At 46.2% G+C, this 17169-nt stretch overlaps 1 protein-coding gene across 6 annotated transcripts in view; it reads left to right on the top strand.

Annotated features, from left to right (window-relative positions):
• Positions 1-17169, top strand: part of VPS54 (VPS54 subunit of GARP complex) — a 555456-nt gene that overhangs the window by 415917 nt on the left and 122370 nt on the right. For all 6 annotated transcript variants that reach the window (XR_011203675.1, XM_069234226.1, XM_069234229.1 and 3 more), the window contains one exon: positions 2826-2913. Coding sequence is in view for 5 of the 6 variants with exons in the window: in XM_069234226.1 (XP_069090327.1) it covers positions 2826-2913 (88 nt within the window). In the remaining variant the exon portion in view is untranslated. The remainder of the gene's footprint in view (positions 1-2825; positions 2914-17169) is intronic.

The following is a 17169-nucleotide window of genomic DNA, read 5'->3' as shown; positions in this document are numbered from 1 at the left end:
AATAACACACACGGGCGAGACCATGCGTCGTTTCTCCTTCTGCGTTCGGGTCGGCGTGCATCGTTTTTCCTCTCTGCAGGAGAGCGATGCATCAATCTGGGCAAGCAATCGGGTCCGGGCAGGCGTTGCATAATTTTTCCACGCCCAGCAAGGTTTGCGTCGAAAATCCTGCCGCACGGTAGCAGCAAAACTGCGCTGTGTGGGTTTCGATGTTGCCAGCCTCCGTTAGTGGTGTGGCGCGTTGTTTCTCCAGCTGCGTGTGTCGATCTTCCAGCAGCGCTGCAGACGGAGCGTCAATTTCAGCCGCGAAGCCGGCGGCACGTCGTTTCTTCAGTCATGTCTCGGAGGTTGCGTCAGAAATTTCCCCGCACGGCGGTCTGTGCGTGGATTTTCAATCTTGGTTTGCCAGCTTCACCTGTCAAGGCCTCAGGAACTGGATAGGGCACCACTTGGCAGGGCAGGAGTCTCAGCAGAGAGTCCAGGTGCTGGCAGGGGAAGTCTTTGATGGCCCTGAGACTTCACTAACAGGAGGCAAGCTCAGGACAAGCCCTTGGAGATTTCTTCACAAGCATTAATGCAAAACAAAGTCCAGTCTTTGTCACCTTTCACCAGGCAGAAGCAGCAACTGCAGGATAGCTCCACAAAACACAGTCACAGGCAGGGCAGCACTTCTCTTCAGCTCTTATCCAAGCAGAGGTCCCTCTTGATGTCCAGAAGTGATCTAAAGTCTGTGGTTTTGGGTGCCCTTCTTATACCCATTTTGACCTTTGAAGTAGGCTTACTTCAAAGGAAAGTCTCTCTTGTCTGTGAAATCCTGCCTTGCCCAGGCCAGGTCTCAGACACACACCAGGGGGTTGGAGACTGCATTGTGTGAGGGCAGGCACAGCCCTTTCAGGTATAAGTGACCACTCCTGCCCTCCCTCCTAGCACAGATGGCTCATCAGGATATGCAGGCCACACCCCTGCTCCTTTAGTGTCACTGCCTAGAGAGAAGTGCAAACAGCCCAACTGGCAAATTGACCCAGACAGGGAATCCACAAACAGGCAGAGTCACAGAATGATTTAAGCAAGAAAATGCCCACTTTCTAAAAGTGGCATTTTCAAACACACAAACTTAAAACCAACTTTACCAAAAGATGTATTTTTAAATTGTGAGTTCAGAGACCCCAAACTCTATATGTCTGTCCGCTCCCAAAGGGAATCTACGCTTTAATCATGTTTAAAGACAGCCCCCATGTTAACCTATAAGAGGGATAGGCCTTGCAACAGTGAAAAACGAAGTTGGCCGTATTCCACTGTCGGGACATACAAAACACATTAGTATATATCCTACCTTAAACATACACTGCACCCTGCCCATGGGGCTACCTCTGGCCTGTCTTAGGGGTCTCTTATATGTAAGAAAAGGGAAGGTTTAGGCCAAGTCGATTTGGCAGGTTAAAACTGCACACACAGATACTGCAGTGGCAGGTCTGAGACATGGTTACAGGGATACTCGTGGGTGGCACAACCAGTGCTGCAGGCCCACTAGTAGCATTTCATTTACAGGCCCTGGGCACCTCTAGTGCACTGTACTAGGGACTTACCAGTTAATCAAATATGCCAGTCATGGATAAACCAATCAACAACACAATTTACACAGAGAGCATATGCACTTTAGCACTGGTTAGCAGTGGTAAAGTGCTCAGAGTTCTTAAGCCAACAAAACAGGTCAGAAAAAAAATAGGAGGCTGGGGGCAAAAAGATTGGGGATGACCCTGCAAAAAAGGGCCAGATCGAACACCTCCTTTCTACCTAAGGTGGTGACTCCATTTCACGTCTGTCAGGCGTTTGACATTTTTCCCCCACTCACCCTGCTAAAAATGAGGGTAGGCTCCATCGTTTAAATCCAAAGAGTGTCCTTAGTTTTTATATCGATCATTACAAGGACCACAGACTGAACAATCATTTTTTCGTTTGATTCACCGAAGTAAAGAAGGAAATGGCTGTGCAGAAGATGCTTTGTACTCTGCATTAAAATCTGCAACGCATTGGTGAAGAACTGGCCTCTGGAAAACTGTAGGACTCACTCCATCAGAGCCACGACTGCAACTACTGCATTAAGACATTGAGTGCTTGTCCTTGATATCTGTCAGGTGGCTGTGTAGGTGTCGCTCTCTACATTCAGAAAGCACAACTGTCCTGACAGTCAGGTCCATAGAAATGGGTATTTTGTCCACTCGGTTCTGCAGAACTTTTTGGTTCAAGTCTGTTTGTAGCCTCTCTTCTGGGGAGATTATTGCTGGGGTATCTATTCTGTGGTAAGGAATCTGTGGTTAACAGCCTATTCCAGAAAAAAAGTTACATACCTTCGGTAATGTCTTTTCTGGTAGAGACTTTAACCGCAGATTCCTTAACAACCCTTTCTTTCTCCCCACTCTGCAACCTGCACTCCTTCCGGTGGAAGGGCCCTCTTTAGCTTCATCACACTGGTCTCAACCATTCTGATGTGGCTCCGCTTCTGTGGATGCTAAATGTGTCACGAAAGAAACTGACGTCAGCACACTGGGATGCCACCTGTATAGGTACCGTGCATGTCACATCCGGGGCAGATGACTTTGACGCAGTCATGGGCACCACCTACCGGCACACCGAGGTAATGTTCAAGATTTGCCTGGGGAGAATTCTAATGTAAGGAAGATGTTGTATCTACCAGAAAAGGTTTTACTGAAGGTAAGTAGCTTGATCTTTAATTACATAACCGTTCATTAGTTTTTTTTTTGCTGTGATGATTTATTATTGCTTGACAGACCTCTGTTTAAACGTTCTGTTTTCTTTTCTTGTAGTACTTTAACTCAAGAAGCTGTCAGCTAGTTCTTGGTGCAGGAGCACTGCAAGTTGTTGGTTTAAAAACAATAACAACAAAGAACTTGGGTATGTGTAACTTCAGTAAAAGCCACTTTCGTATGCTTTAGGTTTCAGTAACATGCACCACAGTCATTCTATACAAGTGAACTGAATGCACGAATAATGTGTGATCATTTCTGTTAGTACAGTTTTCATAAAACAAAAAAATATAACTTTGAGGAAAGATTTTGTAGCAGACGTTAGACTCTTTTATATGTCGGAGCAAATACCCTCTTATGGAAGAAGATGACAAATGTTGGCACGAGGAAGTCCAAATGTGACACGGGAATAACCCCACTTCTACCGCACAGGAAGCAAACTCTATACCAATGAACCCTTAAAAAGGCAATTAGCAAGCAACAAAATGACAGTGTTGGGTTGTACTTTGGTTTTTGTACCCACACATAGGCCCAATACAATGGAGACTTGGATCAGTTTGTACAAATCTATGAGGGAATTGAAAAAGTTTTTCCTAAGTATCAGAAATGACGAATGACAAATAATGTTGACCTTGTACAGTGCTCTCCTTCCTTTTGGCTAGGTTTCTGCTTACGGTAATATCATATACACACATACATACATACATATTGAATAAGAACTGATCTCTGCAGATGTGCAAAACACTTTTGGTGCCATCTCAGCGAGATACCAGCTAGTCTTTTGATCATTTGATCACTTTAGATGTTATTCTACAAACTTTATTGAACATCACAAAGATGAAGGCTGTACAGTACCCTTTGAGGGCCTGTTCTGATCATTTACTGAACCGTGACCAAATGCTGACAGTAGTGATGGTGTGTGTGTGTACCTTCCGAAATATGGTAATTCAATACGTTCCTTGAACAATTCTGAATATTTACAAGACATAATATAAGAAATCAAGCAGTTTCATTAAAAAACACAAAAAATGTAGTTCCTCAGGAGGCCATATGAGAGTATAGAGAAAATGAGAGCACAAGTTATAAGATCGACCTCTGAGAGACAATCACAATACAACAGATGTGTGGTCTGCACACCATGCTGTCCTTGTCCCTTCCTTATCTTGGGGATCATGAATTTGTAATTCAAAATAAGCATCTAATAGCAAAATAGTGAAAAGGATAAAGTTATCTTCATGGTGATTTATTTACTCTTAGTCTATAGGCTGGGTCCCCATATCAGGTTATACATTTTTAGGTATCCCCACCACCTAGTGGCTGAACTGTACAGCTCTTTAAATGTAGACCTTTGTGCACCAGTATTTCCTGTACTTGGAAAATATTGTATATTTACCACCCACAACCCTGTGCACATATGTGCCATTGCTAGATCCCTTCAGTTTTAAAAATGAGTGTATGACTCCTAACCAGTGACAGAAGGATTGGTGTAAAAGAACCTAAGCTAAGAGTAACAGAAGTAGAGTAGAAGTATCTTTATCCTACTCTTACATCTCAAGTCTTTTCTACGTCCATCCTTTAAGTAGATGCCACAGCAATTGAGATAGAGAAGAGAAAAAGAGGTAATGCAGAGAGGCCAAGGCAATGTGGTTTCACCAAACCTCCTGGCCAAATTGTATACCTCTAGTGGAGGAAACCGCTAGAACGTAGTGTCAGCAGAATGGTTGCAGGGTAGCCCGCATAGCCATGTGGCACATATTCTCTGTATGTAGATCTCTGGAGGCACCGTCTTAGCCCTCATGGAGTGCGCTTTTACCCTTTTTGAAGATTGGGCTCTATGCAGAATATAACACTGTTTGATGATATATTGGCTTATATCTAGCTGTTGCACCTTTAGCCCTTCTCAGTTGTCATCATTGCCTGAAAAGGTTGCAAAAAAGGTGGTCTGCAAAATGCAGATCGCTGGTTTGGTCCAGACGAAAGCTGACTTTTTTTTTTCAACATGTAATTGATCTGCTAATTGAAGAAGATCATGCAGCCCCAGCGGTCACTTGTGGTTGAGAATAATTACAGAATTCTTTAGGTTGTTTGGTGCAGTGGATGGCCTAAGTTCGATGGCTACGTCCAGATGTGGGTCCCATGCTCGGTGTGCCATACGACCCAAGCTGTTCCTCACTGACAAGGTGTAAGTAGATCAAAACCGGTCTGGGGGTTGTGTTGTATTCACAGCTGAACAGGACCTGACATGGCAGTCAGGCTGAACTCGTCCTGTTGGAGTAGAACCAAGACTGATTTGCAAATGGTTGGTCTTCCAAGTGGCATATTGGCAGGGTGCCAGACTGGAGGGTGGAGGGAACAATTACAGTATCCCAATCACATACCTCTTGACAATCTTCTTTGGCCAAGAAGGATTCCTCAGAACTATTCTGGTATGCTATTTCTACCTCCTGGGTATTCCTTATGGTTATCCATGTACACCCTCACTCAGCGAAGGGTTGTGAAATTTGACTTTTTAGGTAAGTGAGTTGGAGGCGTCTTTTCCATTGTCCAGTGACAGAACCACAGCCATTTGCTTCACACTGGATTCTGATGAAAGGATTTCTCACAGATGTGAGGAACTTCTGGATCTCAGAGGAGAAGCCTAGGATTTGAAAGTTCACTTCCCCAGGAACCAAATTGGCAAATAGAGCAACTATAGGGGAGGAGTAATGCACTCTTCCTCTATTGACAGTAAGTTTCTCAGCTACTACAGACCGACATAATCCATCTGTAGAAGGTGTGGTAGATCAAAGTACTAACCCTGGGAGTGGCACGCCAGACCACCATGTTCACTGCACATGCAGGCTCTCCCTGATCTTTTGAAGACCACGCACACTCAAGAGGGATGGGGAAAGGAATATAAGTATGCCCCTTTCTGATGGATACATTTATCTGCAGATTCATTCCCTTGTTAATATTCTCCTAGGTGTCAGAGCAGAACTCTTGGGTGCTGGCAGGTGGCGTCAGGCAGCTTGGCTATGTAGTTGTTTTGCTCCAGTAGTGACAAGCAGAGCAGCATATAACGGCCACCCAGGCTTGCTGACATCGTCTCCTTTCTTTCTGCACCTTCAGACGCAGATCAGGAGCTTCTCCTTGGTCTTCAACACCAACTTTCATATGAGTGTGTAAGAGAAAAATGTCTTCCCCTAAGACAACAGAATTCAAACTGTGTAGGGTCTGTCACAAACAGGTGTCTGTGATGGGCTCTCACAAAGTGTGTCTTTTGGTGCCTGGGTTCGGACCACGATTCCAAGACCTGAGATCACTGTGTCCAGATTAATGTGAAGGCTATACACGACTGGTTGAAGTTGAAAGGAAGCTCCCCCTACTGCTCTCAAAGTGTTTTCTGCCACAGATCATCACTGTGGTCAAAGTCTTCGGTCCAAGAAAAAGGATAAGAAGTCAGAGTGGTAAATGGGCCTCTGCTACCACTCTTGGACTCCAGAGAAGGCCCAAGGGCATCCGCATGCCTCCTGGTCTCAGTACGAAGTACATCAGAGACGATTCTGAGTCTAATCTCAATGCTCCTTGAGTTTCCTGGCCCATCATCGAATTTGCAGGCAGCAAAGGCCTTCAGCAAGGCCATGCTGAGCATTATTGGAACTTCGCTGGTTCTCTGTATGGTTCCCTGTAGTGCAGCTTTGGTCCCAGAGGATCCACATAGGCCTCCAGCTGGACTTCTGCCAGTGGGTCTGCCCTCAGCACCTTGTGTCCCTCTTGAACCCACACTGGGTTCTATTCCAGTGCCGACTTCAGTTCTGGCACCACTCCCTGCACGGTTCCTTTTGCATCAACACCAATGCCGAAGGAGAATATACAGCCCATTGTGCTACCCAGCTCTAAATCCAGCACGTCGTCGACTGAGGCTACACCAGTCTTCTAGGCCTTTATGCATACACCTTTGGACACTTGGGCAAAACTATGTTCCCGTCTACCTGTTAATAGTCAGGTCGTTTGTTGCCATCATACTGTGCCAGGCGACTCAATACTTCTTACATAGCATCCTTCACTGAGAGGACCCATATGTCTTTGTTTATTTTATTCCAGTCTGTGGTAGTGGATTCAAGGCCTTCCTCCAAATGGTGTGAAATGGACCTCCTGATAAGGACCTGTGGTCCATGGGCAAACTACTAGGATAGAGCTTCTTTGCCTTATTTAAAGCTTGGGTAAAGAACTTGTTTTGCTTACTCGAGTATCTCCTCTCTGCCGGTCTGCTTCCAGAGGTAGAAGAGGTTCCATCAGGCTTCTTGAGTCTAAAATAGGCCAAGGCCTTTAAAATCTGGAATGCTTTGGGCAGCTGAAATAGTGGGGAAAGAGGAGGTCTGTAGAACTTGGATGACACACAACGATTTGGTGATGACCCTTTCTGTGTTGCTCAAGAGCCTCATCCTTCATGGCACTGAAAAGGGAAAGATGTTGAGCTATAATTTGATTATTCTTGATTCATCCTCTCCTTTTATTTCCTGTCTCCCGCTCCATCTTGGCTGTGCATCTAGCAGTGGTGCAAGAGGCCAGCCTTTTTCTGTCTTATCACTTTTCTCTCAGGCACCCAGTCGGTTGCCCTTACCCCCTTTAATTCGGAATGTAAAAGTTTTCAGTATAGGGTACTGCAAGACTCCACTCTTAGATCCACATTTTTTTAAAATCTTTTTGTAATTTCACTTGCTTCAGTGTTCGTTTGGCTTCACCTACTTCTTGTGTACAGATGAGACTCAATTTATGAGGTTTGGACGAACACCTTTTGTCTCTCCAAGGTACGATTCATTACTCCATGTCTTCAGTACCAATTAGATGAATTGCTACCCACTCAGACTTAATTCTTTTAAGATTTTAATTTTTGTGTTTAGCAATAAAACCATTTGGATTGCAGTTAATGACCGACTGAGTTTGTTTTATATATTCCTCTGTACTTGGTCAGCAAATAATCTTGGATTCATAGTCAAACTAGTTTGTTTTCAAGAATACATTTCAAAAACTGTTTAAAACTACTTCTATTCCCTAAGAGTCTTAGAGCAAGCTCTTCTATACATGCCTGTGGACCACTGGAACTCCAATGTTCAAGCCGCTACTGTGGCTGGGTTAGACTACTGCAACTCCATTCTTTTCAAACTTAAAACCTTGATGAAATGCATCCAGACCATTCAAAATGCTGCTGCTTGCTGCCTTCTAGGGTCTGAAGGCATGAGCTGTTCTGTCCTCTGTACTGTTGGCGTCCCTTTGAGAAAAGACTCCTCTTTGAGGCCCCACTTACTCTGCCACCATGCTGTTAATTCTTTAGACCCTTTTTCAGGACATGTTTTTTAATTGATATACCCCACTATGTACACTACACTCTGCTTTTGCTTACGTGTTTTCCATCTCTCGAATGAGGATAACAAAACTTGGTGGAGGATCCTTGGAGCTTTGGACAAGTGCCCCTCATCTCACTCTGTATTTAGAAAACAACCAAAACACTTTAGTCCCCTGCTGAACATATATAACTAATGCCAGACCATCATTCATGGTCTTGGCGGCCATCTCGATTTAGCTCCCTGTTGATTTGCAGTTTGTTCCATCACTTCTTTACTCAGCATGAGCATAATCTGGTACTCTTCTGATGAATACTTCTTCCTGCAGATTCCTCAAATTTTGAATAATCCAAGCACTTGACAAGATCCATAACATTTTCCATAACATCACTGGAGCTATAAAGCATCCACTCAGTACCCTGATGTCAGTTCCCTTTTTTCAGCGTTTTTGACATGGATCTGGACACTTTCATTGAGTTTGTGTCAGAATTTTTTTGGTGCATTGGAATTGTCTCCCCCAAAACTTTCAGGGTCTGCGCCCTGCAGAAACTGAGGGTCAGATGTCTATCATTGACCCACACTACATATGTATTTGGTGCCTGGGATCTCGTCATGGCTTGAGGTCTTGTGAGACATGTCAGGGCATAAACCACAAGACCATCAAAACCATAAAGGAGAATGAAAGTGAAACTCTTTATGGCCAGAGCCAGGGATGACCACTGGAGTAGACTCATGTCCCTACGTTTCCCAAGATCTCCTGGGTACCCAGCTGTAAAGTGATCACAGGGGAAGAGGCACAAGCACAAGAGTAAGAGGACACATAGCGAGAGGTAGGGTCTCCTAGAAGTTCTCCTACTGTAACAGAGCCATCTTTGGAACCAGAGTTTAAAAAAAATAATGCCTTTTGACCTGATGCTGTCATGCTAGCAGACTCTGTGCCGGTGCCGATACCTTCTCTTCTTCATCCTCCTCAGGGTCAGTCTTCAGGGCTCCATGCCCTGCAGGACTGCCAGTACTTTCTTGTGCCAAGCACAGATGCCGCTTTCTTTCTGAACAGAATGAGGCTTTCAGGAGAGCTACAGTCCTCCCTGGAGCACCTTCAGGCTGCATGGGACCTGTTGGGGTGCTGTGAGGTCGTCTGTCTTTAAGATTTTCTGACGCCTTTGTCCCCTTCCTGCATAAGCCTTTCTCTGCAGATGTGGCACCCATATTGCAACACCGGACGTTGACACCTGCTCCACTGACACTGTGTCCATGATGCCATTACTGGTGCTGAGTCCAAAGACTCAGGCAACACATCCTAATTGTGAGCCTAAGCAGATACCTTTCAGATCCAGAAGGCAGACTAAATGCTTACATAGCAGTACATCTGAAAAGGTTATGGATATCAATACTCCTGTACCTGGATTACGAGGTGCGGAAAGTCAGCTCTCCGGAGCTATTGTTGCGCTGTTTGCAGTCAACCACATCCATATTATTTGACCTGGGCTTTTCCACCAGTGTGCTCATATGTCACCTGGAGCCCTCTCAGTGCCTGCTGTTCATAAGGGGAAGTGCCTGACACATCACCAATCTGGGCCTTTTCCCCCTACTTGGAGATTCAGGGCATTCAAGATACGATGTTGATATTTCTGGAAAGGGCTCGGGTTTCAGTCCAGAAGGACTTGATCCTGCTAGATCTACTGGTTTCTTGAGCCTCCTGGTCACACACATACGTACTGGAGAAGCCGCCCAGGGCCCAGTCCAAACATATCTCGCGCCTCCTGAAAGGAGATAAACTCCCCACTGGGATATAAATCACCCGCTAACAAGCAACCTCCTGCTCTCCAAGGAGCCATTGACATTACAGTATCCATATTCCTAAAAGGGGCTCAATCCCAGACCTTCAACTCCCTGTCAAATGGAGCATGGCGAATCACTTTCTTGACTGCCTGTTCCCAGATCCATGCAGTTGTTCTAACCAGGTAAGGGACAGCAGCCTCCGAACGACCTCCTGTCATCAAGACATGCACCAATTCCTCTCCTCCCTTTATACCCGATAAGTCGATTCTCCCAGTTATCAGACGGAGACATCCACTTTGCAGTATGTTGCAGGTGTGCTGCATAATAATAGTGCCTGATATTCGGAATAGCCAACCCTCCATCCACCATCTCCCTCTGCAGTGTGGACAAAGCCACTTTACTACGATACCCGGCCCAGACCAATGAGATCAACAAACTGTCCAGCCATTTGAATAGCAGAGCCGCTAACGGAAATAAAGAGTTCTGCACAAGATAGAGGCACCGCAGCAAAAACACCATCTTGGCTACCGCCACCCTCCCCATGACCGAATGAGACAGCCTATTCCAAAACTAAACAGAACGCTCCAGCCCGGTCACCATCCGCTCAACATTATGCTTCAAATGCGCCTCCACTGTGTGAGTGACCCAGATGCCCAGGTATCTAAAACTTTCGATCTCCCACCTGAGCTCCACCCCAGGCAAATCCTCCAACAGAGCATCACTTAAGGACCCCAAGGGAAACAGAAGCAACTTTCTCCTGTTTACTCGAAACCCAGACATAATGCCAAATTCTTCCAGTAATCGCAACAACAGAGGCACCGAAACGCCCGGCTCCCGTAGATATAATAACGCATCATCAGCATACAGAGAGACAATGTGAGTGACCTGTCCCACCTGCATGCCCCAAGGCGCCAATTCCGCATGAAGCTAAACCGTCAGTGGCTCCACAGCCAAGGCAAAAAGAAGCGGGGAGAGAGGGCATCCCTGCCTGGTACCCCTCCCGAATATCCAGGAGTCAGAGAGCTCCCCGCTCACCCGGACACGCGCAGTGGGTGCAGTATACAGTAAACGAACCAAAGAGCAGAAATGAGGGCCAAATCCCATTCCTCGCAGCACCGCCAGTAAGTAGCTCCACTCAGCCGTGTCAAACGCCTTCTCTAGGTCCAACAACACCAGCACTAAGTCTTCCCCAACACCCATAGTTTCATGCAGGACATGTGTTAAACTACGTAAATTATGAGTCGTGCTACGTCCAGGTATGAAACCACATTGATCTTCGTGCACCAATCCCGGAAACACTCCACGTAGCCGAGTAGCCTGTATTTTACATAGAATCTTTATATCACTATTCAGCATGGTAAGCGGGCAATAAGAAGAAGGGTCAAAAGGATCCCCGCCAGACTTAAGCATTAGACAGACAACGCCCTGACGCATGGTTTCTGGGAGTATACCCCGCCCCTGAGCCTCCTCAAACACCTCCAACAACTTCTCTCTCAGCTGAGAGGAAAACGTTTGGGACAACTCAATCGGGAATCCACCCCACCCCCAGATATTTAGCCTTCGAGAGCGCCTCCATAGCCGCCGTCACTTCCTCCCCTGTTATCTCGACATCTAGACTCTCCATATGTTCCGATTCCAGCCGTGGCAAACACATCCAGCACAGAAACCCTTCTAAGTCAGAATCCGAAACCGGTACGCCAGCGCAGGACACGCTCCGCAAGTGCTCCACTAACACTCGAAAGATGTCCCTCCGGTTAGTGACCTGCACACCATCAGCGTCCCTGATGAGATTCAACCTCCCGCCTAAGGATCCACGCTAGTAATTTACCAGACTTAGCACCCTCCCTATGAAGGCGCTGTCTATATGATCTGAGTGTGACCTTATCTAATGTCTCGCAGCAGCTACTAACCTTCTTATACAATTTGAGCAGCTCTGGACCTGTCTCCCCAGTTAATTCTACACAATGTTGCATTTCCTCCAGCTCCACCTCAGAACTGGAAAGCTCCTGCTCCATCTGCTTGTGTACACCACAGACCATGCCTATACAGACCCCTCTTAACACAGCCTTTAGTGCCTCCCATTCCACTCCCCGGGAGTCTGTCACCCCCCAAATGTGATCCATATAATTTTCAAGGGCCAAAGGTATTTTCTCACGACAGCACGCATCCGGCAGAAAATTCATGAGCGTGCGCCAATTGCGTCTCACCTCCGTATCAGATCCCCATTGCATTTGCAGCAACACTGGTTCATGATCAAATAAAAACCTCCCCAGGTGCCTGACATCCCCCACCTGTGAACAAGTGAAACCACCCAAAAGGAAACGGTTCAGATGACTATATGTATTATGCGTCTTAGAGTGACAAGTGTACTCCCTGCTTGCCGGATGTAGTTTCCTCCATCCATCCCAAAGCCCCAAATTGTGCATGACCTCTGTGAGAGACCTCACCATCAAAGGCTTGGTGCCCAGTTTAGACGGATAGTGATCCCTTTCACCATCTAAAACACAATTATAATCTCCTGCCCATATTTTAGGGGCCCCATCACCCTCCCCCAAGATCTCAGGAATATTATCAAAGAATGCTCAGTTATCCACATTAGGCGCATAGTTATTGAGAACAGTAAGAGGCAACCCGTCCAGCGTGTCCTGCACCAGTATATATCTCCCATCTACATCCGCTGGGATTAGAGTTGAAATGAAACTTGGGACAGAGGGCTCTTTCTTTCTGGCGTATATTATCTGATGGATGCTTCTAGACCCAGATTTCTTACCTTAGAATAGTCCCCAGGACTGGATCCATTATTTTTGAGCAGTACCCCTGATCGCTGGTAGGTGGGGTTGTTATGTGTCTCCGGCGTCCGCAATGGAAATGTTATGTTATGGTTTCTTGTATAGCGCATGGCTACCTGGAGGCCTCCCAGTGCTAGCCACAAACCTATGAGACACAGTCTGAGGGATAAGCTCTAAAATAGCTACGTTTTAAGTGCTCGCCGGAAGGTAAGTTATGGCTGGTTAGGCGAAGACCAAGAGGAAGAGAATTCCACAATTTGGCTCTGAGGAAAGCCATGGAACTTTCACCCCATTTAGATTTTTTTACTCTAGGGACTGAGGCTAACACAGCTGACAGAGACCTGAGCTGTCTGATGGGCTAATGAAGCAGGGGTCCTTAGAAGAGGAGGACCTTTATTGTATAAGGACCTGTGGACACAACACAGGGTTTTACACTTTATGCGTTGTTCTACTGGGAACCAGTGGAGAGAGGAAATGGCTGATTTGGCAGATTCATGCCTTGGTATGTCTAAAAGAAGACGGGCAGAAGCGTTCTGGACCACCTGCAGATTTCTTTTCACGTATTTCAGGGAGCCAAGATACAATGCGTTGTCATAATCCAAACAAGAGATAAGAGCCTGGATGATGAGTCTTTTCGCAATAAATAGAAGAATTTTTAAAAATTTCCTTAAAAGCCTAAATAGGCCAAAATGAGTGGAAGAAATGTTATTCACATGATGATGCATAGTAAGCCGCAGATCAAGCCAGACTCCTAGGCTCTTAATATATTCCTTGGGTGGGGGCAGATCCCCTAAGGATTCCAACATAGAGGAATTAAGACCTGGTCGAGGGCATTGTCCTAGTATCATTACTTTGGTCTCCATTTAGCCCAAGCTTACATTTAGACATCCATCCCAAAACCCCCTGCAGGCAGAGAAAAATTGACAAACCATTGGTGCTGGAATTAGTCGAAAATGAGACCCCCAGCTTAGTGTCATCTGCACATGACACTAATGAAAGACCATATGGCGCAACTATCTTTGCTAGGGGAGACATATAAATGTGAAATAGCGTGGGGCTAAGAGACAAGCCCTGAGGCACTCCGCAGCTGCTCTTGACACAACTGCAGAGGAATGACCGGTCAAGCACCTGAAATGATCTCCCCTCCAAAAAAGAGGAGAGCCAACTCAGTGCGCTGCCTGTAATTCCAGTCTCCCTCATTCTTAGAAGGGGTATATTGTGATCGACTGTGTCAAAGGCAGCGCTAAAATCAAGAATAATAGCCAACGCAAACCCCAGACCAAAACCCTTCCTGGCCTCTTCCGTGACTGCAATGATAGCCGGTTCTGCACTATGGAGAGGTCTAAAGCCCATCTGAGAAGGGTGAAGGATATTGTTATCTTCAATAAAACTTGAAAGTTGAGCATTAACGTGCTTTTCAATTATTTTAGATAGGGCTGGCAACAAGGAGAGGGGCCTGTGATTATTGAGCACAGCTGCGGCAAGATTAGGTTTTTTCAGCAGGGGTTTAACTACAGCATGTTTGCACTGGTCTGGGACAATGCTTCTAGACAGTGAAGAGTTCAGCAGGTCAGTCAGGACTGGGACTACAACTGAAGCCCCTATGGCCAGTACAAAATCGGGAGCAGGGTCGAGTTGGGAGCCCGACTTGAGAGTAAAGAGTAATTAGGGAACAGATCCAAGGAGAGAGGAGGAAAACTGTGAAAGAATGGTGGAACAGTTAATGCGCTAATCCACAAAAGCCTGAGGGTGATGAGTAGTAATAGGAAAGGCCGAATAGATACCTAAACATTTCTGTGCTTTTGGGAAGCTTCAGCAAGTTCACTGTGAGAGTGTGGTTGTAATATTTTTTTAAGTAGATTCAAAATCGCTTTTGGGGACTAGGAAGACTGCTCAATTCTAGTGGCATCATGTGTACCTTGAGCTGATTTAATTTAAGTATGAAAAACTGATAGTTTTCATATATTCTTCTTCTAGTGAAATATCGTAGGATTTTCGCCATCTTCTTTCCAGACGCCTACATTCCCTTTTAAGATGGTGAAGATGAGAGGAAAACCAAGGGGTGCCTTTTTTATGTCGTCCCCCAGTTTTAGTTTTGTAGGGAAGTAGAGTGTCTAAGCATTTGGTGATCCATCCATTGAATTAATCTGAGGCAACCCTTATTCTCCAAGGAGTAAGGTTTCAGGCTTTCCAGGGTGCTAATCCAGTCGCTAGCTTTAAGCTTATGCCAGGGCTGGTAAGGTTGGGTTATAGTCCGGGAAGATGTACCTATGGTAGGAATAGCTAGGTTGAGTGAGATTAGAAAATGGTCTGACCAGGTGAGAGGGAGAGGAGGCATGGAGGATAGGCCAACTAAATTACTAAAAACTAAATCGATAGTGTGGCCTTTAGCATGTGTGGAGCCTCTGACCAGTTGTACAAGCTCCATAGCGGCCATATCAGTAAGAAGGATTTTAGCGGCCGCGTTGACTGAGTTATCTGCATGACTATTGAGAGGCCAAGAGGACGGTAGACTAGGGCTCTTAAGAAGGTGAATTGAGGATTTAGTGAGATAGAAAAGAACATACTTTCACAATCAGGTAACTGAAGGGGAAGAGAAGTGAACTTTACTGATTCCCTATAAATAATAGCAATTCCTCCCCCCCCCCCTTTGAAGTGACTCTGTCCAACCTAGTTATTGAGTAGCCTTGGACTAATGCCAGAGTTACATCAGGGGATGACCCTTCATGAAGCCAAGTCTCGGTGAGAAACAAGGCAGTTAGGTGTAAGATCACTCAGAAGAAGATTGATGCCAAGTTTATGAGCGGCCAGAGATCAGCAATTAGCCAAACAATTGTGGACCTTCTTGTAACGGTGGCCCTAAATCGGATTCAGGCTGGGAGGACCAGTGGCAGCTAGAAAAAGGACACTTAATATCCGTGGGGTCTAAGCAACAGTGACATCCTTCTAAGGAGACTGGCCTGAGAAAATGGATGAGGTCAGAGGAATAGGAAACTTTTTACATCCTAGTGGAACTAAGGGTACTGGCCCCTGGGGCCCGGCCGGGCACAGACGGGCTTGCCTTAGGCATACCTGCTGCATGCGTCCTCAGCATCGCGCCCCTTATATGGGGATGAATGCCGAAAAAGGATGGCACCTAGACCGCTGACCTTTAAAGATGGTGGCTTAAAAATGTGCAGCAGGAAGGAATAAAAGTGGCTGCCGCCTGCTCTGCAAAAGCTAGCCGAAATGCCACAGTCCTAATCAGTTAGCTGAAAAAGATACAGGTAAGGGGAAAGGGATGACAGAATAAGGAGCAAGAGATGTAAAACGAGCCTACTCCGCTGCCCAAGGCCAATAAACACTGGCCTGGGTGGCAGAGGGAGAGGCTAAGACAAAAATGAGAATGGGAGACAGAGTAGCCCCAGTGAGCACTTCTAACACCAACATAAACTATTTAATAGCAGTTAAAAAACTTAATAGAGATACGACAAATAAAACTCAATCACCTGCAGACATGGTCACAAAAAGGTACGCCCTTTGTGATGTGCTCGGTAACATTTCCCTCTGTCCCCGGCATGCCCTTGTTAGTTCGTTTCTTTCCTTGCAAGGTAGCACTGACCTGGTCTCAGCTACCCTCAGTGTTTTTTTGGCTGGCTTCTTTCTCAACCTCATGTGGATACCTTTTTAAGAGATTTTCTCTACTTGTGTGACAGGATGCCACTTAAGAAACCGGCTGGTTTCAGATCATTTGATGCCTGTTGCAGGCAGGTGCCTGTGGCAGACCCACTCTTGGAGTGCTTGTGGTGCTTGAAGAGGAACCAAGACTCAAAGACCTGCAAGAATTGCTGTGGCATGCATGTGAAGCCACTGAGGAAGTGATCCCTCAAGCTGCTCACCACTTAACGTCGGTCGAATCCATAATGCTGAAAATCTTGATCACATGGAAAGTTCTGGGACTGCTTGCGGAGACACACCCGGCGATGGTCATTGCATTTGAAGTTGTCAGGGAAGTCCGGTAAGTCGAAAAAGCACAAAAAAATCAAAGAAGTCTTTGACTTTGCCACGCCTCTCAAAAACGTCTGATGAGGGGTGGGAGCTTCGGCACATTGTTTCACATTTTGGTGGTCTGCTCAGTGCTTCCCTGACCTTCCTGGAGCCGGAGTGACCCCGCCTAGCTCAAATAAGTTTATGTGGCTATGCACCTCAGGTTTGGATTGCCCAGCCTCTCTAAAGGGCCTTCAGGCCCTACACATTGAGCAGGGTCCCTCCTGGATCCCCGCCAGTGTGTTAGCCTTTGCCACCAGTTGGGCCCATGGATCCTGTATTAGATCCAAAGCAGAGCTGGCAGCAAAATTATCTAATACGTTCCTCGGCACCCGCTCCAGTGCTGATGCCCAGCTCTGCCAGTGACCCACAGCAGCACCACTCCCATCGTAATTCCCGACTTCGATGGAGCCAGACGCATGTAATCCGACAGCAATTCTGGCTCCGACCGGGACCATGCTCTTCTGGATCGAGGCATTGCTT

The sequence above is a fragment of the Pleurodeles waltl genome, chromosome 5, assembly GCF_031143425.1.
Source record: "Pleurodeles waltl isolate 20211129_DDA chromosome 5, aPleWal1.hap1.20221129, whole genome shotgun sequence".
Lineage (NCBI taxonomy): Eukaryota > Metazoa > Chordata > Amphibia > Caudata > Salamandridae > Pleurodeles > Pleurodeles waltl.
The sequence above is the reverse complement of the archived record's forward strand: the minus strand, read 5'-3'. Positions and strand labels throughout refer to the sequence as shown.